The sequence below is a fragment of the Camelina sativa genome, chromosome 3 (assembly GCF_030686135.1).
Source record: "Camelina sativa cultivar CO46 ecotype springtype chromosome 3, ASM3068613v1".
Lineage (NCBI taxonomy): Eukaryota > Viridiplantae > Streptophyta > Magnoliopsida > Brassicales > Brassicaceae > Camelina > Camelina sativa.
Window position 1 is genome coordinate 14675 of NC_141882.1, and position 18855 is coordinate 33529.

The following is an 18855-nucleotide window of genomic DNA, read 5'->3' on the forward strand; positions in this document are numbered from 1 at the left end:
ATTCGTCTTATGTTCCAGAAGCTGAGTGTACACCTGTGACAGTTGCATCTAGATCATATGTGCCACCTGCATCTAAAACTCCGCCGTCTCAGCTTTCAGAAGCTGAGGATGTACTTTTTGCAGCTGCTTTCGGACCACCTGAAGTTCTGTCTTATGTTTCAGAAGTTGAGCCTGCACCTGTGACAGCTGCTTCTGGATCATCTCAGGGGTCTGAAGTTGGAGCATCTGATCAGCAAATAATTTGTAATGCTTTGACTGAGTTCAATGTCGTGCTAGATGAGTATAGAAAGTTAAGCCAAACAGCCATCGACAATGAGACTGATAATCGGGAAAAGAAAAGAAGGGTGGATGCTGTGAAGGACGCAGTAAACGCAACTTCTAAAGTTGTCAACCTCGTATTGACGAAGGGGCATCCTGTGAAAGAGATGAGAAATTGCCAGAATATGTTGGAGGCAGAACTGTCTAGATTGAAGAAAGAAATTAAACGTTTTGAGAAGAATAATAAAAAACGTAATTCAAGGAACAAGAAATGAGAGAGAGCATCCTATTCAACTTTCCAGGCTCCCAGCGTATGTTTCTTTTCTGTTCCTTACTCAATGGTTGTGTATAAGCTTGCTTGACTGATACTAATCTTTGTTATTTCCCGGTTAGGTTGCAAACAAGAGTTGATAAGGAGCACTTTTCAAGCAGATTTCAGTTTTCGGATGATGTCTCTGGATCGAGGGGGACTTTTTTTTCTTTTTTTCTTTTTTGGTTGATTGCCGACTGTTTCTTAAGTCTTTGTGTTTTTTTGTCATGAGACGAAAATTTGACATTTTCACTCGGTCACCCTTTAGATTTTCCTATTATAGACAACTTCTGCTTACTGTTGACAACAACTTGCCTGTTACTCTTAATTTTTTTGTGTTGATTGCTTGTTCCATTTAACATGAAAATGCCAAGACAAGTAGAGTTTTGTGACATTAAGCTGACTTGTTAACGGAGAAAACTCTTCTCGTGTTCTTAACTTCTCTTATTCACAGCCATTATAGTTCTTTTTTGAGCTATATTTAGGGTTTAGGGTTCTCATTCCTGACGGGATGAGTCTGCACCTAAACCCTAAACTCTATACCTTTAAACCCTATACCATTTATCCTAGACCCTAAATTCTATATTTTATACCTGAAATTTCATTATAAATAGTTGTAATATTACTATGAGAATATTTGCGAATATTACGAACATGTGCAACATAACTTAAACCTTGTTTGACTGTGTGAGTCAAATACCAGTAGAGAGAATTACAAAAAGTTCTTTGAAATTATGATTTTTCTACTATTATTTCTACTGAACTATTAACTTTGGATTCGCCAACTAAATTTGATCATTCGGGTTAGTATGTGTTATTTTTGCCAAAAAAATGAAAAACGACAACCTTCTCACCGAAAATTAAAAATTTGTGCTATCTCTCACTTAGGGATGAGTACATATGTGTGTCACTACTCTGTATTTTTTTAGATTAATAGATGCTCGTTCAAGAAGTGATGATAAAGCCATAGATGCTCGTTAAATTAAACTATCCAAATGTTGTGTTTCGTCTAGGAATTATAACATAAGAAAACTTATTATATAATGGTTTGCATTTTATTTTTATTTTTAGTTTTTTTATAACTTTTAATTATATTACATGAGGTTTACCAAAAACCTCATGTAATATATATGTTTACATGAGGTTTTTGGTAAAACCTCATGTGCAAATTATATATGTTTCGTAATTCGTATATCAAAAACTATTTATTTTTTTTCGGGTTGTCCGTTGTTGTAGAAAAGATAATAAGATTTATATGGATGAGCTGGAATATTAGGGATGAATTTGTTAGAGATTTTATTAGATGTTTAATTTATAGTCAGTAGATTTTAAATCAAACAAATAAGAAAAAAAAAATCAAGAAAAACAAATACTATTCTTGTTGACAAAAGAAAAAAAAAAAGGAAATAGTACTCTTATTAATACCATAATAAACCAAGCTTAATTGTACATCAATATCATAATCACCAAAAGCTTGATATGCATAAAAATACGTAAATCATACGATGTTTGCAAATTATATATGTTCCATATTTCATGGATTGTGGAAGAGCTGGATCAAAGGAAATAGAAGCACACAACGTGTGACGTTCTCACTTTCCTAAAATGTTTCATTGTCCGGTTGGAGTTTTAATGATGTGGAAGGAGGAGAGGGTGGAAGCCGTGGCTGAGACAGGCTTCCCATACTTGGTCCAAATCGGAGGGAAGAAGAGATGTGCCACACTCATGCATTTCCCATCCTTCTAAGGCGTGCAATATGCCGGCCACTCTAGTTGCACTCATCGCCTTTCTTGGTAACCAGTTCTGCAGATGTTTTTTTTCTTCTAATTACGGCTCTTATATCTATAAGAAATTAGTTGGATGTCGGATAGCTTTGTATATACTTACCTCACAGGAGTGGATATTTGCCAGAGATTTTGGAACTATCAAGGCCGGTGTGGTATGATAGATACAATCTTTACGTAACTGCTTGAGGGGGAACTGTGAGAATGGTATAAACAATGTTCCTTTTGTGGCTTTTTCCTGCTCTTCTCTAGTTGTTCCTTCTCCCACCAGCCATACCTTAATCCAAATCCATTACTCAGTTTGATTGATATGCTCTTCAGTATTTTGTATTTTTAATATATGCTTCTCGAATATTCTCATTATGCTTCTTTGGCTAATATTACCTTGTTTGATGAAAGTGCTTCAGAGGTTTGGTAGACCAAATGGTCTCTGTATTCTAGTGGAACACATGATCTTAGTTTCTCGCACTCGTCTAGGCGGAGAGTGGAGACCTGGAGATGATATACACATGGAAATATAATGAATGAGGAGCATAAAGGATATCCAACGTAAATTATCTTTCCTATTGGACATCATAACAGAGGAGGGAAAAGAAAATAAGCGACCTGAACGCCTCTCTGGCAGAGAGCAGAGGCTATGGTGTAGGCGACCTTACTGAGATGGCCTGTTATCACGACGTTTTTAGTAGCTTTGGATACACTATTAATCACAACGGCTGCTGCTAATCTACTGCCGTCCACCACTCTTACTTTCACATCTGGATGCTTGTAGATATACACCTCTCCATTCCTGTTCAGCTCCTCCCCCTGTTTCAGTTCACCACAGCTTTAATACTACAGCATCTACTCAATTTAAAACCAAAAGAGTCAAGAGATATGTAGTTTCTTTACTTGGTTCATGAGACCCAGGCTAAGCACCTTCACTCCTTTTTTATCTGCCTCCAATATCGCTTTCTCAATCATGGTGTTGATCGCGTCTTTCCTCCATTTTAACAAGTACTGCATGCATATAATATATATATATATATATATATCACCATTAATATATGCATCAGTAAATTAACCTGCCTCTATATATATCATATAAATTAATTCAGAAAAGGATCAATTAAGCTGCAGGTGATGATGATGATGATGATGATGACCTGTAGATTATATCTGGGTATCATCCAAGACTGCAAGTTGAGTTTCTTGAAGGAATTTCTCTCAGCGACAAAGAGGCGGGCGTAGAAGAGCGTGAAGATCATGGAGAGTGAGGTGAAAGGCCACAAGAGGCGCATGAACCATCTATAAGAGAAAGGGTAGGAGGCAAATGAGGCCAAGCCAATGCGCAAATGGTATATGGACTCTGGCGTCGTTAAGTGAGTTAAGTGCACCACATCCACTTTATCTTCTCCTCTTTCTAGAGACTTCTCGTACAATGTATCTGTGGTTTCATCCATTGTGCCGTAAATGTAGTCATACAAGGGCATAAAGAGGGAGTAGTTGGTCCGGAACTGCGTGTGGTGCAGCGAGTGGAATCTGCAATTGTCATACTCCATTAATTCACAATTGAAATTGAAAGTAATTTATTATAACAACTATAAACTGTAAATTTTTATTTGGTTAGACTTACCTTGCGCTAAATTAATACCGAAAACAAAAGACACAAACCTTTAATTTAAATAATGTATCAAGAAGGCTAATATATATATATATATATATATATATATATATATATATATATATATATATATATATATATATATATATATATATATCTTATTAGGCCCGATGGGCCTCCGTATGTACTTGTTTAGTTCGGTTTATGACTGTAACCTAGGTTATTTGTATAACGTGTATATAAGCCGTTTGAGGCACGATGAATAAGATAAAGAAATCTTCTTTACAACCTCTTAGGTTTCTTGTCATGGTATCAGAGCAAAGATCTTGAATTCTATTTGTTTTTCGTTTTCTTTGATCTATTTTGATCTCATCTCTTTCGTTTTTCTCTTTTTATTGACCTAAGTTTTGTTAATACTTCAAGTAGCAAAACTCTTCTGTCCTAATGACTTCGTCCCCATCTTCCGCTATCACGATGAGCTCTTCTCTTCCAGCATCCACCGAAACCAGAAGAAAGACAATTTCTCCATATGATTTATCTGCTAGTGATAATCCTGGCATCGTAATCTCGAAACCTTTACTGCGTGGTCCTAAATATGATGCTTGGGCAACAAACATACGCCTAGCTCTCACATCTCGTAAGAAGTTTGGTTTTGCTGATGGATCTATCCCAAACCTTGGAGAAGATTCGGAAAATTATGAAGATTGGATTGCTAATAATGCTTTGGTGGTCTCATGGATGAAGCTAACCATCGCCGAGAATATCTCGGATTCGATGTCTCATCTAGATGATTCACATCAGCTTTGGACGCATATACAGAAGCGTTATGGTGTGAAAAACGGCCAGCGAGTTCAAAGATTAAAGACTGAACTTGCGATGTGTCGTCAACAAGGCATGTCTCTGGATGAATACTATGGGAAACTTTCAGGCTTGTGGAAGTGCCTGAGTGATTACCAGCAGGCAAAAACAATGGAAGACGTCCTAAAGGAGAGAGAGGAAGATAAGTTACACCAACTGTTGATGGGTCTTGATGAGTCCGTTTATGCGACAGTCAAGTCCAATCTCCTTTCTCGTGTTCCCTTGCCATCTTTAGAAGAGGCATATAATGTTTTGCAACAAGAGGCCGAATCTAAGTTGGTAAGTCAGTTTCATCATGAGAGATCTGATGCAGTGAGTTTTTCTGTTCAAACACAAACTCGTTCGTCTCCCTCTCCTACGGAGTATCGGAATCACACATGTAAAATATGTGGGAAGATTGGGCATTTTGATGATAATTGTTTTCGGAAAATTGGCTATCCGCCATGGTGGGTGGATAAACCAAGGACTAAGCCTTCTTCGGGAACAAACGGGGGTCGTTTCACCACTTCAGCTCCCGTCCAAACATCCCGTGTCCGAGGTTCTGTTGACACTTCCCGTGGTGGACAAGCTAATGCGGTGGCTCCTCGTCCTCAGGGTTCAGCGTTGCATACTACAGCTATTTCCGATGCTGATCGAGTGGGTTTAACCGGTCTTAATGATCACCAATGGAAGTCGCTTGTTCAACTTCTCGCAGAAAGGCAATCCACCTCGACGGAGAAACTGAATGGTAAGTGTTTTTTTGAGACTTGGATTATTGATACGGGTGCAACTAATCACATGACATGGTCCCTCGTTTTTTTGTACGGTCTCTAATATGCCTCCATTTCTTATTAAACTCCCTGATGGTCGATTTACTACGTCGACTTGTCAAGGAACAGTTCAGATGGGCTCTTCTCTGTGTTTGCAAGATGTGTATTTTGTAGAGGACCTCAAATGTCATCTTATCTCAGTATCTCAGTTGACTCGTGACAGTGGTTGTGTATTTCAGATAACTGATCGGCTGTGTGTGGTTCAGGAACGCACTTCGAAGATGGTGATTGGTGCGGGTGAACAAAGACATGGTCTGTATTTTTTTCAAGCAGTTGTGATTGCTGCGGCAGTACGAGGGACAGATTTACAGTCTTCGGCATTGTGGCATAATCGTTTAGGACACCCTTCTTCTAGAGTTTTGGATTTATTAGAGTTTTCTAGCAAAAATACGTTTGATTCTCATTCTTGTGAGACTTGTATTAAAGCAAAACATACTAGAGATTCTTTTCCTTTGAGCACTACAAAATCTCATATGGCTTTTGAATTAATTCATTGCGACCTCTGGGGTCCTTATCGAACTTCTGCGCTTTGTGGTTCACGGTTTTTCTTAACAATTGTTGATGATTATTCTCGTGCGGTATGGATATACCTTCTAACTTCCAAAACAGAGGCTCCTACGTATCTTCGAAATTTTTTAGCTCTTGTTGAGCGTCAATTTTCTACTCGGGTTCGCACAATACGCAGTGATAATGGGTCAGAATTTATCTGTCTTCGGTATTTCTTTGCTGAAACTGGCATTGTACATGAGACGTCATGTGTGGGAACACCGCAGCAAAATGGCCGTGTTGAGAGGAAGCACCGTCATATTTTAAATGTTGCTAGAGCACTTCGGTTTCAAGCTTCTTTACCTATTGAATTTTGGGGCTACTGCGCTCTCACTGCTGGTTATCTTATTAATCGAACTCCAACGCCGCTGCTAAACGGAAAAACACCATTTGAACTGATATATGGTCGTCCCCCGCCTTTGCAACATTTGCGTGTTTTTGGTTGTTTGTGTTTCGTTCACAACCAAAAACATGGAGGTGATAAGTTTGCACCACGGAGTAAGCGGTCTGTGTTTTTAGGCTATCCATTTGCAAAGAAAGGATGGCGTGTCTATGATCTTGATACTGGTGTTGTGTCGGTATCTCGTGACGTCATTTTTCACGAAGCTGTGTTTCCTTTCACTACTAGTGGGTTTGAACCAGCTCCATTGTCCGAACCATCAGCTCCTCCTCCATTGATACCGGTTGTTGACTCTGATGGTGATGATTTTTGTGTTGTGGACAACACCTCCGCACCAGAACCTTCTCCTCCTCTTGACTCTCCGCTCTTCGATACTACTGGTGATGATGGTTCTCCGGACTCTCATGCTACATTTTTGGATGAGATCTCTACCGATTTGTTTGCTTCACCATCTTGTTCCACACCGACGTCCCCTGTTTTCACACCGACGTCCCCTGTTTTCATCTCTTCTTCAAGTTCTTCCCCGTCTCTTCCGTCGAGTCCTGAAAAACTTGGTAAGGGATGTCGCCCCAAGAAACCTCTGGTTAAACTTGCGGATTATGTGACTACTCTTCTTCATCAACCTTATCCCTCTGCAACACCATATCCGATTGATGAATTTCTCTCCAGCTCCCGTTTTTCCGAACCTTATCAAACATTTCTGTTGGCTATCACTTCATGTTATGAGCCAACAAATTACAATGAAGCTATTCTTGATGAAAACTGGCGAGATGCGGTTCACGATGAGATAGTTGCACTTGAAGATCGTGGTACGTGGACTGTTGGTACTCTTCCCCCTGGGAAGAAAGCATTGGGCTGCAAATGGGTGTTCAAACTCAAATATAATTCGGATGGTACATTAGAACGTCACAAAGCTAGATTGGTTGTTCATGGGAATCATCAAAAAGAGGGGATTGATTACAATGAGACCTTCGCACCGGTCGCTAAGATGGTAACACTACGGGCATTTTTACAACATGTCGTCTCTAACAACTGGGAAGTGCACCAAATGGACGTTCACAATGCCTTCTTGCATGGTGATCTAGATGATGAGGTGTACATGCAGTTTCCTCCCGGGTTCCGGACAGATGATAAGACACAGGTTTGTCGCCTCCGAAAATCTTTGTATGGTTTAAAACAGGCACCTCGCTGTTGGTTTGCGAAATTGGGGTCTGCTTTAAAGGAATACGGGTTTGTTCAGAACATTTCTGATTACTCTTTATTCACATTTTCTGACACGGTTGCATCTATTCATGTACTTGTATACGTTGATGACTTAATTGTTTCCGGAAGTTCGCCTGCCGTCGTTGAAAAATTCAAAGCCTATTTGAGCGATTGTTTCCACATGAAAAATCTTGGGCATCTTCGTTATTTTCTTGGGATTGAGGTGGCCAGGAATTCTACTGGGTTTTATCTTTGTCAGCGCAAGTACACGCTCGATATTCTCACTTCGACGGGTTGTCTTGGTGTTAAACCGGTCAGTTTTCCTATGGAGCAGAATCACAAACTGGCTGTAGCTAAAGGAAATGATTTTGACAACCCTACTCGCTATCGTCGCCTTGTGGGACAATTGATCTATCTTAGTGTTACTCGACCAGAATTATCCTATGTGATTCATATCTTGTCTCAATTTATGAGCAAGCCAAAGGAGGCACATTGGACTGCCGCTCTTCGTGTTTTGTGTTATTTGAAAAACAGTCCGGGTCAAGGTATTCTTCTTCGGGCAAACACATCGTTGGAACTTACTGCTTGGTGTGATTCCGATTACAGTTCTTGTCCTGTAACACGTCGTTCTCTTACTGGCTGGCTCATTCAACTGGGAGGTTCACCGATCTCGTGGAAGACAAAGAAGCATAATGTCGTCTCTCGTTCATCGGCCGAAGCTGAATACCATGCGATGGCTGATACGGTCTCGGAAATCTTATGGCTTCGCCAATTGTTGCCCGCCCTTGGTATCGATTGTTCTGCTTCAACGGTTCTTTATTCTGACAGTCTTTCTGCGATTTGCTTGGCTAAGAATCCCGTTTATCATGCTCGCACGAAGCATATTGAGAATGACTGCCATTTTATATGGGACGAGATTTTGCGTGGTGTTATTACTCCGGTGCATGTCGACACCACCATTCAACTTGCCGATATTATGACTAAAGCTTTGGGGAAGAAAGAATTTGACGCTTTTCTTGTCAAGATGGGTGTTTGTGACCTGCACACTCCATCTTGAGAGGGGATATTAGGCCCGATGGGCCTCCGTATGTACTTGTTTAGTTCGGTTTATGACTGTAACCTAGGTTATTTGTATAACGTGTATATAAGCCGTTTGAGGCACGATGAATAAGATAAAGAAATCTTCTTTACAACCTCTTAGGTTTCTTGTCATATCTCAAAGGATGATTGGTTAGAGAAACTATTAATAAGTAAAGTTGTGGGAATTGGAGTGTGTGCCGACTGCCGAGTATGTGTTGAGCGATATAGATAATTTTAAATAGTTTCTTTTTGTGGTCCAGGGATTCGGTAGTTGACGATCATATTAATTAAGAATGCAAACAATATCACGTCACCGTTACAGGAAAGGAGAATGTGTATGAAGTCGATTATAATAGCATATAAACCATAGTATTCGTATGTTTTATCGTTTGCTTAGATTCTGTTACGGCCATAATCGAGAATTAACTATTTGTATCAGATATCAAAAATGGTTTCTGGTTAGTGCTTAATTATATGTCAAATTGTTTTCCAAAAGTATGGTACTTATTTAATTATATATATATATATATATATATATCTTTCTCTCTTTCCCCTCCTACTCTCTTTATAAGATGTATATACATAAATATATTTGAATTATGAAACATAATTAAGAGATGTAAATGACTTACGAGGGAGTGTAACAGAGGAACTTGAGGGGAGGAAAGAGGTGGAAAAGACGCTTGGGGATGAGCTCGAAATTGCAGTGTCCCATGTTATTCATAACGTCTATGTAGATTACGTATCCCGCAAACGAGGCTATGGACGCCGTTTTCGTTAGCAACGTCGTAAGTAGTGGTATCGCGAAGAGCATGAAGTACGCTATGTGCTCGGCAAACGGATGTATCACCGCTGCATATATTTATGATAATCCCATTATATATAGCTACTAATTAAGGACGTTAATTAAACTATATATTTTACGTATGTTAAACAACATTCCAAAATATATGCGGCATAGAGATCAAGGTTATAAACAAGAGTTACAAGTGATGGGTTCAGTGACGATAGATGAGTGGTGGTGGGAATGGTAGCGGGAGTAAAGATAGTGGTGGTGGAGAGCTTTGTGGAGCCAATAATAGAGGAACTCCACCGGTCCAGCGTGAAGCAGCGCCGCCATCAACACTCCGTCGGTCCTCCACCAAGGAAGTTGCTTGGCCTCCGGCAACAGGCAGATGCCTGTATAAAACAGCACTCCGTTGAACAGTATTTGGTCATCCCTGTGCATGTAATGATATATCCGGAATTAATTTGTGGAATACACGCTTAGCTCGCATGGTAGGAAGGAAGATACAAATTAATAAAACGCACCAATTGGTTTCCCTATCGACTTGATTGAAGTCGATGCCCTTGTCGACGATGCGCCTCTTTCCCTTGGACGTATAGTAACGGGACAGAGAGATCCAAACCTGGTTGTGCAGAATTCTGAAGAGCAAGAAGGGGAATACGAGGGAGTACCCGATATCCCTCTTCTCCGGATCATCTGTCACAAACCTGTATGTGCTATGGACCACCCATGGTGCTACTACTATGTACTTTTGTATTGTTTCCACGTCAAAAAACATATATCAGCAACAAATTTCAATCATAAGCACGCGTCATAGTGTTTCTTAGTAAAATATTATATAGAAAAGACCACAAAGTGCACCTTGAAGCTCCCGAGGGGTGTCCAAGGCCAATCGGTGAGGACTCCTGGTTTTGTGGCCATTATACCGTCGAATGTAATATGGGTATGTGTGAGTCACTGTGTCTCTCCAACTCTTGTCAGCCAAGGTACACATTATATAGAAATAAAGGTAGCAAAGTCCTTTATTGTTAGACTGATAATGACGAAACCACCCCTATCTTCCCACCAGTCCAATTCCTTGTGATGGGGCCAGCTAAGATCAAACATGTACTACTCCCGTTCGATGCTCTCCACATGGATACATATTTATGACACTCAGCTAATTACCCCCTCCCACCTTCATCCATGATCTGATCAAATCCATGGCTTTGAAATGCACCGCTTAATTGATGGCTTCTTATATTTATGTACGGTAATAATTGAAAAGTATACGGGTATATATGTCCCCATGAAAAAATACTACTAACCAAGTTGGGCATGTGTTAGGTATTGATGCTTATTGCTTGGCAACTACTAGCCAATCAAAATCATGCACGTTGAAGCGCTAGGCGCCAGCTAGTATCTGTTGCGCTCCAACATTAAATGGGAGTAAAGTGAAAATATCTACAAGAGGCTAAGACCAAGAAGGCGCAACCTCTTAATCGAGCTTTGAATAGTACTTGTACGTTCTTTTTTAGTAACTCCATCTCTCACGCCACAAATTATATATGTATACGTATACCCTACCCCTTCTTAATTAGGTAGCGAGCGGACCATGCATAGGTAAAGACCATTTAAGTAAAACCTCGTCAAGTTTTTGCAACTACTTTGATTTGATGATGCACCCAGATATTGCACACAGGCATTACTTAATCAAATCACTGTTTCTAAAAAAAATTATTTATAGTTTTCAAATTTTCACTAATTGAGTATATCAATCGATGTAATTATTTGCCCATATCTTATAATATAAATGTAGTAAAGCACGTGGCAGCAAGCATAATTAAAAATTAAGATGCAGCTAGCTAGTACTTTATTTAGTCTATAGAAATACATGATAAATAACCAAAAAAGAAAAGCTTAATTAGTTATGTAATATGAAAACAAAGCTTAGTTTCGGAAGAGAAGTAGATAAATCAAGGCAGGGGATATATATATAAGAATATGAAAAGCTCATAGATGAGATGGTGGGAGAATCAGAGGTTGGAAATCATGGCGAAGAGCAGCTTCCCAGATGGTGTGGAGACGGAAGAAGTTGCAAGTGTTGCCGCAGTCATGCTCCTCCCAACCCTCAAGTCCATGCACTATACCTCCTATTTTCCACGCACTCATCACCCTCCTCCCAAGCCAGTTCTACAACAACAATTTATTCATTACACTATGCATACATCTATCAATTTTAATATAAAAGTAACAGATATATATATATATATATATATATATATAAATATATCTATACATATTCAAATATGTACCTCACAGGAGTCGATGTTTTGGGCAGACTTGGGAACACGCATAGCTGGAGTGGAGTGGTAGAAACAGTCCTTGCGGAGTTTCTTCGGAGGAAAGTGTGAAAAGGGGACAAAGAGGGTTCCTTCTTTTGCCTTCATCTGCTCTTCTTTCTCTATTCCATCCCCCACCAACCACACCGTTGGGGAGTAATAACTTTTGTTTGTAGACAATACCAGATTCTTGACGACCCCAGATTTGATGAGTTTGATGTGTTCCTCTTTGCGTAACAATACCACCTATACGTACACATTACCACGTTAGTTTTTGTTTGGCTTGAGAAGATGAGTACATTCCAGTTCTTATATTTATACACCTTGACGCCCTTTTGGCATAGAGCAAAGACAACGGCCGACGCAACCTTTGTGAGATTTCCTCTAAAGACAATCTCTGTCGTTTCCTTAGGAATATTGTTGACCACCACCGCAGCTGCCATGCTGCTTCCATCCACTAGTCTTATCTTCAACTTTGGATACTTTTGCACGTACATCTCTCCATACCCGTTTAGCTCCGCCCGCTCATTAATCATGTGTTAATTAGTTACTTATCCAATAGTTATTCAATATTCATATATATATGATAGCTTTGAAGTAAATAAACTTACATTGTTCATGAGGCCAAGACTCATTACTTTTACACCCTTTGCATCTGCTTCAAGGATAGCTCCCTCTATTAAATTGTTGATGGACTCATGGTGGCGCTGTGATTTATACTACGACCGCATGTTTTATGAGGCAAAATTAGTAGTCAACTTTAGATGAAAATTACAAAAGGTATACCCACGAGAAAATATTTGTTTGTTCAAATTACAAAAAATTACGCACGCATGTGTTGTTGTTTGTTTGAAAAAATAGTAGTGAAGTCTAACATTAAAAATAAACCCGTACGTTTGTGTCAAGAGAGAGAGAGTAAAATGCTTACGTGAAAGGAAAACTTGGGAAGGAGGTGAGAGTGAAGGGTGAGGTGACGGAGACGGTTTCGCTCAAAGACCAAGGTGCGCGAGGAGAGAGCGGAGGTGAGAACAAATGAGCATAGGAGAGTGAAGGGCCACATGAAGCATGTGAGATACCATGGGGAACGATTCCACAAGGGGAAAGAGGAGAGGGAAGGGAAGCCAAGGCGCATTTGGTAGATGGAGTCGTGTGTGGTGAGGTGAGTGAGGTAGATGACGTCGGGTGAGTCCTCCTCTCTCTCCAGGGACCTCTCGTATAGTGACTCGCTCAACTTATCAGTCGTCCCGTAGATGTAGTCGTATATCGGCATGAACAGAGAGTAGTTGGTCCGGAACTGCGTGTGGTGGAGCGAGTGGTACTTCAACGTATTTGATGCCATGTTATATACGCATGCATACATTCAAAATCTAAATAAATAGTAGTGCTTTACAAAGGACGTACGAGGGGGTGTAGCATAGGAACTTGAGGGGAGGGAAGATGTGAAAGAGACGCTTAGGGAAAAGTTCGAAGTTGCAGTGTCCCATGTTGTTCATGAAGTCAATGTATGTCATGTATCCAATGATGGAAACAATGGAGAGGACCCCACACAGGGACGCTGTTACCATGGGTATGGCAAAGAGTAGTGAGTAGGCGATGTGCTCGGCGAAGGGGTGCACCACAGCTGCCAAGTTTGATTTAAGATATATATGGATGTATCTATATTATAGAAATTAATGGAAGATAGAAAACGGTGGATGAAGGTACGTACACGTGATGGGCTCGGTGACAATAGAGGAGTGGTGGTGAGAATGGTAGCGAGAGTAGAGGAAGTGGTGGTGTAAAGCTCTGTGGAACCAGTAGTAGAGGAACTCGACAGGACCAGCGTGAAGCAGAGCCATGAGGAGGGCTCCGTCTAGTCTCCAGAGAGGAAGATGGGAGGCGCCTGGGAGCTTGATGTTGGCGAGATACATGAGGAGAGTGTTGAAGATGATTTGGTCATCCCAAGTGCGCTCTCGGTCCACTTGCTCAAACTCAATGGGCTTGTCCACGATCTTCGTCGTTCCCTTAGCCGTCCTCTGGCGCGACACACTGATCCATATCTGGCTGTGAACTATTCGCCACAGCATCAACACGACTATCATCAGTCTGCTGAAGTCTTTATGATCCTCATCCGCAACAGTCACGTACGAGTGCATGCTCGCCATCACAAACGGGGCCACCAAGAGGTACTTGAAGCTACCAAGGGGACTCCATGGCCACTCCGTCAGAGCTCCGGGCTTTGACGCCATCCAAAGGTACTTGAGCTAGTCTGCTGTTGAAGAAGTAGATGTTGGAGGAAATGCGGTTTTGGAGATACTTGTGAAGTGCAGTTCTTGTTTAGAATGTGACATAAATATAGAAATATAGAGGCATTACCACCATGTCCATGTGGGATACTGCGAAGAAGCACATGGTGATAGGGCCCGCTTTACCACATTAGAAATGTTGCAGCAATATTTATTTTAAGAAAAGGAAGAAACCTCAAACTTCAAAGTTCAAGTACGTAAGGAGAGGAGCCAATGGGCGCATTGATTGATGATTATTAAAGAGTATGACTTGCCAAAATTTGGCTTCACCTCTCTCTTTTCAGACATCAATGTTATTGGCCTACCTCCAACGGCCCCCAACGCCGCCCATTTAATGAAGTAAATGAAATTCAAGTCACGTACTTTCCTTCTTTCTTCATTCAATTACATTGGTTGGAGCCCAACATCGAAGCCCAATGCCGTTTTTTTTTCTTCTTTTTCTCCACCAAAAGAAATAATATCACAAAGGAAGCTCCATCTCCATCTCCTCCATCTCCATCTCCCCCATCTCCATCAAGCTCATCTACCTTTTCGAAAACAATAATAACTTTTTTTGGTATCAAAAACAATAATAATTTCGTTCCTTTTTCTTTTTTTTTTTCTCCTGAAATCCGCGAGATGAAGAACAAAGTTAGCCTTCTGAAGTCGATTTTACTGTTTCTCTCACTCTCAGAGCTAGCTAGCTCCAAATTTCACGGTATCTTCTTTTCTTTTTCAATATGTAAAGTCACTACATATGCGAATCTGGAGTTGGATTTCTCGTTCAGCATTTGGTCAGCCTTTCTATGATTTCGCTTACAACTCTTAGACGGGACTAAGTGTTAGAATGGTTGCAGGAAATCCAGCTCATGAAATGGTGAGCATCTTGAACCGGAACAGAACATCCCCAAAACTCACCAACCTAAATGAGAATCCTGGCCTTGGTTGCATGGCCCTCCAGTATGTTGAGTTCTGCGAGGGGAATTGCAATGTCAACAACACTCTCGGCTGCGAACCCCCTAAAGACGACTTCACTCAGGTTTTTGCCCCAAATTGTGGTGTAGAACTTCCCACGTTTGGAGCCATAACAGGCCATATCCTCGGCTGCAGCTCTAAGTATGTAGCACCAGAAGTCGCTTTCTCAGACATTCTCTTTAGAGATAACAAAACCTTGTCGCTGCTTAGAAATAGGTCGCATACCGAGGTTGGAGTGGGAGTGGCTAGGTTGCATAAAGGTAACTTCTTTTGGTGCCTTCTCTTTAGCGAAGGTGGGACAAACTCCTCCTTTGCTCTGGAAGATAACGGCCGGGGCATCAAACAAAGAAGAGGCTGCTACAGCGGAAGTGCTTTTCCTTGTAGCAATGCACACATGATTTGCATGCGCCTTCTCAACAGCTTTCTGGGAATTCTCTTGTCTTCCTCCTGTCTATTTAAGCAACACCTTACGAGTTGATTCTCAAAGGCAAACCATTGCTTGTTGTTTGGAAGGACTAAAGAATAGATGGCACATTTTGTGTTAATGAAGCACCAAGTCAATGTTTTCCTTTATTCTTTGGAAAGAAGAAAATAGTAACAACTGGTTAAATGGACGGAATTTAATCGCACTCGCTATACATAAAAAGTGAGTTGTCTTTACTAGAGAATGAAAGGCTTTGCATAGACATCGAATGGTTGACAAGCAGTTAGCTGAGGCTCCTGTCAAAACAGATCAAAATAGATTTAAGAAAAATTACCAACCTGTATCAACACAATAGAGTAAGAAAGGATTGTACCTGTCTTAATCCCCCAATTGCACTTCCCCCTGTCAGAAGCATGCTTAGCACAGTCGTAACAACTCCACTACCACCAATACCACCACCATCATTCCCTGTATTCCTTATTGTGGTGCGCATCGAATTCAGAATGCTTCCATAGGTTGTGCCTTGTGTGCTGCGTTCTATCGCTTGAATAAAACAGAATGTCATAGCACCTGTAGACGTGATCTTTGACAGCGCCTATACATATAATATGTTTCAATCATGAGTGGAAGAAGCAACTACAATTTTGGAAGGCGTATGACTAGATTCGTTCGACTTACTGATGTGTCTGCCGAAGTCTGATCATCATCACATCCACTGATCGATATGGCTTCCCCACCAGCTGTTCCTTTCCACAAACCTGACCTAGGGCGATGATCCTCCCACACATACTGCCCAGCTCTGTTTCAATAACGAATATGGATGTCTGTTCAATATATAACAAGCAGTAGGAAAGGTAAGCAACTTAACATTTAGCAGCAGCAACTGAGGAGAGGACTAACCTGTTCATTCTGCATAGGAAGGGTAAATCCAGGACGGTGCCACTATGGCAAGCATCGATAATTGAATGGAGTTTGGCACCATGGGGAAGAGGACGCACAATGGTAGCGTTGATCTCATCATCTACAATCATCCCCTGAGTTTCAAAATCAAGGGGACAGAGTGTTTCATCATAGCCATCAACTTCATCACCGTTGTAGTTTCTTTGACGCGAACCATGACCCGAGTAGTGAAAGACAAGTGAGTCGCCTGCTGTGCATCCCTGTACGAGCCAATACAATGCCATCCTCATGTTTTGCTTAGTCGGGATACGATATGGATCAGTTTCTTCCTCTGCAACAATTTATATATCCATGAGAATGATGGAACCACAATTATCTATTATGGAATTCAACTTGCAAGAATCAATCAAAACTCAGTATGAGAAGAACAATTCACCACACTGGTGGTTCAGGGAATTCTGATAAGTGAAATGGTAAGTGTTTTTATCAGATTCAAAAATTCAAGTTTCCAAGTTACGAATACTGTACCGGTGAGCATGAGAATTGAATCTGGGGAGAATTTGAACTTGTTAATGAGAAGGTGTCGCATGCACTTAGCGTCGTTGATGCAGCCTTTGAGCTCGTGGCGAGAGAAACGGTACGAAATACCACAGATCACAGCCCTCTTCCTGCCATGGGGGTGAGGCAGCTGACCGAGAGGCGCGTGGATCTGGTGAGGTGGCGGAGGAGAGGCGGAGGAAGATGGTTGAGGAGGAGGGGCGGTGCGAGGGTCGGCGATATGAGTAACAGCCTGGCAGAGAGCGCAGCGTATAGATCGGGCGCCGGATGGGAGCTGGAGAGGCGTCCGACAACCGGAGCAATTCACCAGCATCGGATGAGCGTAGATGCTTGAAGGAGGTGGCGGGAACATTATTCTCAGAAGGAATCAATCAGGTGAAGAAGAATCCGATCACCAAACCAAATCATATGAGAGAGAGAGCGCGTGAGGAAGATGACACAGTCAATCAAAGGAGGCGGCACGTAGACGTAAGGAAACGTCAAAGGCGATTAAGGCTTCACGAAAGCCCATTTAACAGTTTTAAGCCCAATGTAGTAGTCCCATATAGTACTAAACACTGGTTTTATTGGAATGGAAAAAACAAAAAAGAGTTGAAGAGCTTTTTCATTCAAAGTGACAACATATATGGAAACGGCCGGGAGAGTACGTAAGTAGATGATGATATATGATTTACTGGAGTCCTCCCTCTCTTCTAATTCAAGAAGGAGAAGCTCAAACGACTTGAAATCAAACTTTCTCTCAAAGTTTAACATATCCATGACCATCACCAATGGGGAGTAAAAGAACATTAATATATATTAACAAACACTTTCCATCTCCAATGTGAGACTGATTTATTTAGACCATACAATTTACGAACAACAAGTGAAACAAAAACTACCACTTCTCAGAGGTATTATTGCAAAATGAAATAACAGGATGCTACGACTAGATGATGATGATGATGATGTTCGAAGACATCATTGGCATTTCCATCAGGATCAACATTCAAGAGAACAACGAACGTGTCTTATTGCGTTCCAATCGAGCTTCCCTCTGAGAAACAAAACATAGGTAAGCAGAGAATTCGGAAACAGAATAAGGCATAATGTGAATTTACAACAACCTCTTTCTTCTTGCATTCTTTATACACATCAAAATGATCCTGGCATTTACTCTTGTCGGATCCAAATTCTTCAAGACCTGAGAGTTCGATCATGAACGAAATTGGTCAAGAGCTAAGGCATAAGTAACAAACAAAAACGAAAACGAATAAACAATCAGGAATCAACAAAACCGACGAAATCAATATCTTATTAGATCCGAACTCTAACAAAATGGGATTTAAGCCACAACAGAACAGATGAGTAAATTAATTATCACCTTGAAGTGGATATATTGAGATCTAATCAACGGTAAGGGTTATGAGATACTTGTAAAACTTTGACAGAAGCAGAACAACAATTCCTCGAAACTAATAAGAGATTAATGGGAGGGGAACATGGAAGCGTGACTCACATTTGAGAGACGCAGAGTACTGAAGATAACATGGAGAATCAGATATCCGAGCCGCGCTAGGGTACGACGCACCCGCCTCTTTCGTCGTCATTTCCCGATCACCGTCTCTCTCTCTCTCTCTCAACGAGTTCCGTGCGTGAAGAAGATACCCTCGTTCAAAATGGGCCTTAGAGGCACTCAGGCTGCCTATAGGTTCATCAGCGGGCCTTTATGTCTGGCCCAAAATAGAAGTGCACGCTAGTTTCGTCTGTGCTTTTTTAAACACAAAATGAATTAT

At 40.9% G+C, this 18855-nt stretch overlaps 5 protein-coding genes and 1 long non-coding RNA gene across 8 annotated transcripts; 2 read left to right on the plus strand and 4 right to left on the minus strand.

Annotated features, from left to right (window-relative positions):
* The first annotated feature begins 446 nt into the window (after positions 1-446).
* LOC147946445 (uncharacterized) lies at positions 447-896 on the plus strand. The gene is made up of 2 exons (XR_015586616.1): positions 447-569; positions 652-896. It is a non-coding gene; the product is annotated as an uncharacterized LOC147946445 (long non-coding RNA).
* Positions 897-1964: 1068 nt separating this feature from the next.
* Positions 1965-10879, minus strand: LOC104773763 (very-long-chain aldehyde decarbonylase CER1). Its single transcript, XM_010498411.3, has 10 exons — positions 10500-10879; positions 10163-10386; positions 9839-10071; positions 9484-9703; positions 3498-3873; positions 3244-3351; positions 2959-3159; positions 2737-2844; positions 2456-2629; positions 1965-2371 (listed from the first exon to the last, which is right to left on the minus strand). The coding sequence occupies exons 1-10, from the start codon at positions 10557-10559 to the stop codon at positions 2198-2200; spliced, it is 1878 nt and encodes a 625-aa protein (XP_010496713.2). The 5' UTR covers positions 10560-10879; the 3' UTR covers positions 1965-2197.
* A 581-nt stretch (positions 10880-11460) lies between these two features.
* On the minus strand, positions 11461-14512 carry LOC104773764 (protein CER1-like 1). 2 transcript variants are annotated; one of them, XM_087497218.1, is made up of 7 exons: positions 13668-14512; positions 13361-13580; positions 12888-13277; positions 12571-12678; positions 12283-12483; positions 11933-12205; positions 11461-11810 (listed from the first exon to the last, which is right to left on the minus strand). In XM_087497218.1, the coding sequence occupies exons 2-7, from the start codon at positions 13373-13375 to the stop codon at positions 11631-11633; spliced, it is 1167 nt and encodes a 388-aa protein (XP_087353344.1). In that variant the 5' UTR covers positions 13376-13580; positions 13668-14512; the 3' UTR covers positions 11461-11630. The 2 variants fall into 2 exon arrangements, with proteins under 2 accessions (XP_087353344.1, XP_087353336.1); XM_087497210.1 differs by having other exon boundaries at positions 13357-13580; positions 13668-14276.
* A 119-nt stretch (positions 14513-14631) lies between these two features.
* On the plus strand, positions 14632-15771 carry LOC104773765 (uncharacterized). Its single transcript, XM_010498415.3, has 2 exons — positions 14632-14941; positions 15081-15771. The coding sequence occupies exons 1-2, from the start codon at positions 14863-14865 to the stop codon at positions 15674-15676; spliced, it is 675 nt and encodes a 224-aa protein (XP_010496717.2). The 5' UTR covers positions 14632-14862; the 3' UTR covers positions 15677-15771.
* LOC104758153 (metacaspase-1-like) lies at positions 15733-17858 on the minus strand. The gene is made up of 5 exons (XM_087497238.1): positions 17051-17858; positions 16523-16853; positions 16301-16421; positions 15996-16217; positions 15733-15918 (listed from the first exon to the last, which is right to left on the minus strand). Exons 1-5 carry the CDS (start codon positions 17430-17432, stop codon positions 15859-15861), a joined length of 1116 nt encoding a protein of 371 aa, XP_087353364.1. The 5' UTR covers positions 17433-17858; the 3' UTR covers positions 15733-15858.
* Positions 17852-18746, minus strand: LOC104758171 (cytochrome c oxidase-assembly factor COX23, mitochondrial-like). 2 transcript variants are annotated; one of them, XM_019242488.2, is made up of 3 exons: positions 18579-18746; positions 18187-18263; positions 17852-18116 (listed from the first exon to the last, which is right to left on the minus strand). In XM_019242488.2, exons 1-3 carry the CDS (start codon positions 18667-18669, stop codon positions 18069-18071), a joined length of 216 nt encoding a protein of 71 aa, XP_019098033.1. In that variant the 5' UTR covers positions 18670-18746; the 3' UTR covers positions 17852-18068. The 2 variants fall into 2 exon arrangements, with proteins under 2 accessions (XP_019098033.1, XP_010479299.1); XM_010480997.3 differs by having other exon boundaries at positions 17852-18263.
* Between the last annotated feature and the right edge of the window lie 109 nt (positions 18747-18855).

What these genes read in the sequence shown, in the direction of transcription:
- LOC104773763 (XM_010498411.3), bottom strand. Translation starts at nt 10,559, where the DNA reads ATGGCCACAAAACCAGGAGTCCTCACCGATTGGCCTTGGACACCCCTC. An exon ending in GTCGATAGGGAAACCAATTG is followed by an intron (nt 10,072 to 10,162) that starts GTGCGTTTTATT and finishes TTACATGCACAG; the next exon opens with GGATGACCAAATACTGTTCA. An exon ending in TTCCTCTGTTACACTCCCTC is followed by an intron (nt 3,874 to 9,483) that starts GTAAGTCATTTA and finishes TGACAATTGCAG; the next exon opens with ATTCCACTCGCTGCACCACA.
- LOC104773764 (XM_087497210.1), bottom strand. Translation starts at nt 14,187, where the DNA reads ATGGCGTCAAAGCCCGGAGCTCTGACGGAGTGGCCATGGAGTCCCCTT. An exon ending in TTCCCAAGTTTTCCTTTCAC is followed by an intron (nt 12,679 to 12,887) that starts GTAAGCATTTTA and finishes ATGCGGTCGTAG; the next exon opens with TATAAATCACAGCGCCACCA. An exon ending in TATGCCAAAAGGGCGTCAAG is followed by an intron (nt 12,206 to 12,282) that starts GTGTATAAATAT and finishes GTGTACGTATAG; the next exon opens with GTGGTATTGTTACGCAAAGA.
- LOC104773765 (XM_010498415.3), top strand. Translation starts at nt 14,863, where the DNA reads ATGAAGAACAAAGTTAGCCTTCTGAAGTCGATTTTACTGTTTCTCTCA. An exon ending in AGCTAGCTCCAAATTTCACG is followed by an intron (nt 14,942 to 15,080) that starts GTATCTTCTTTT and finishes GAATGGTTGCAG; the next exon opens with GAAATCCAGCTCATGAAATG.
- LOC104758153 (XM_087497238.1), bottom strand. Translation starts at nt 17,432, where the DNA reads ATGTTCCCGCCACCTCCTTCAAGCATCTACGCTCATCCGATGCTGGTG. An exon ending in AGACTTCGGCAGACACATCA is followed by an intron (nt 16,218 to 16,300) that starts GTAAGTCGAACG and finishes TTATATGTATAG; the next exon opens with GCGCTGTCAAAGATCACGTC. An exon ending in CAATTGGGGGATTAAGACAG is followed by an intron (nt 15,919 to 15,995) that starts GTACAATCCTTT and finishes CTGTTTTGACAG; the next exon opens with GAGCCTCAGCTAACTGCTTG.
- LOC104758171 (XM_010480997.3), bottom strand. Translation starts at nt 18,669, where the DNA reads ATGACGACGAAAGAGGCGGGTGCGTCGTACCCTAGCGCGGCTCGGATA. An exon ending in GTACTCTGCGTCTCTCAAAT is followed by an intron (nt 18,264 to 18,578) that starts GTGAGTCACGCT and finishes TCGAACTCTCAG; the next exon opens with GTCTTGAAGAATTTGGATCC.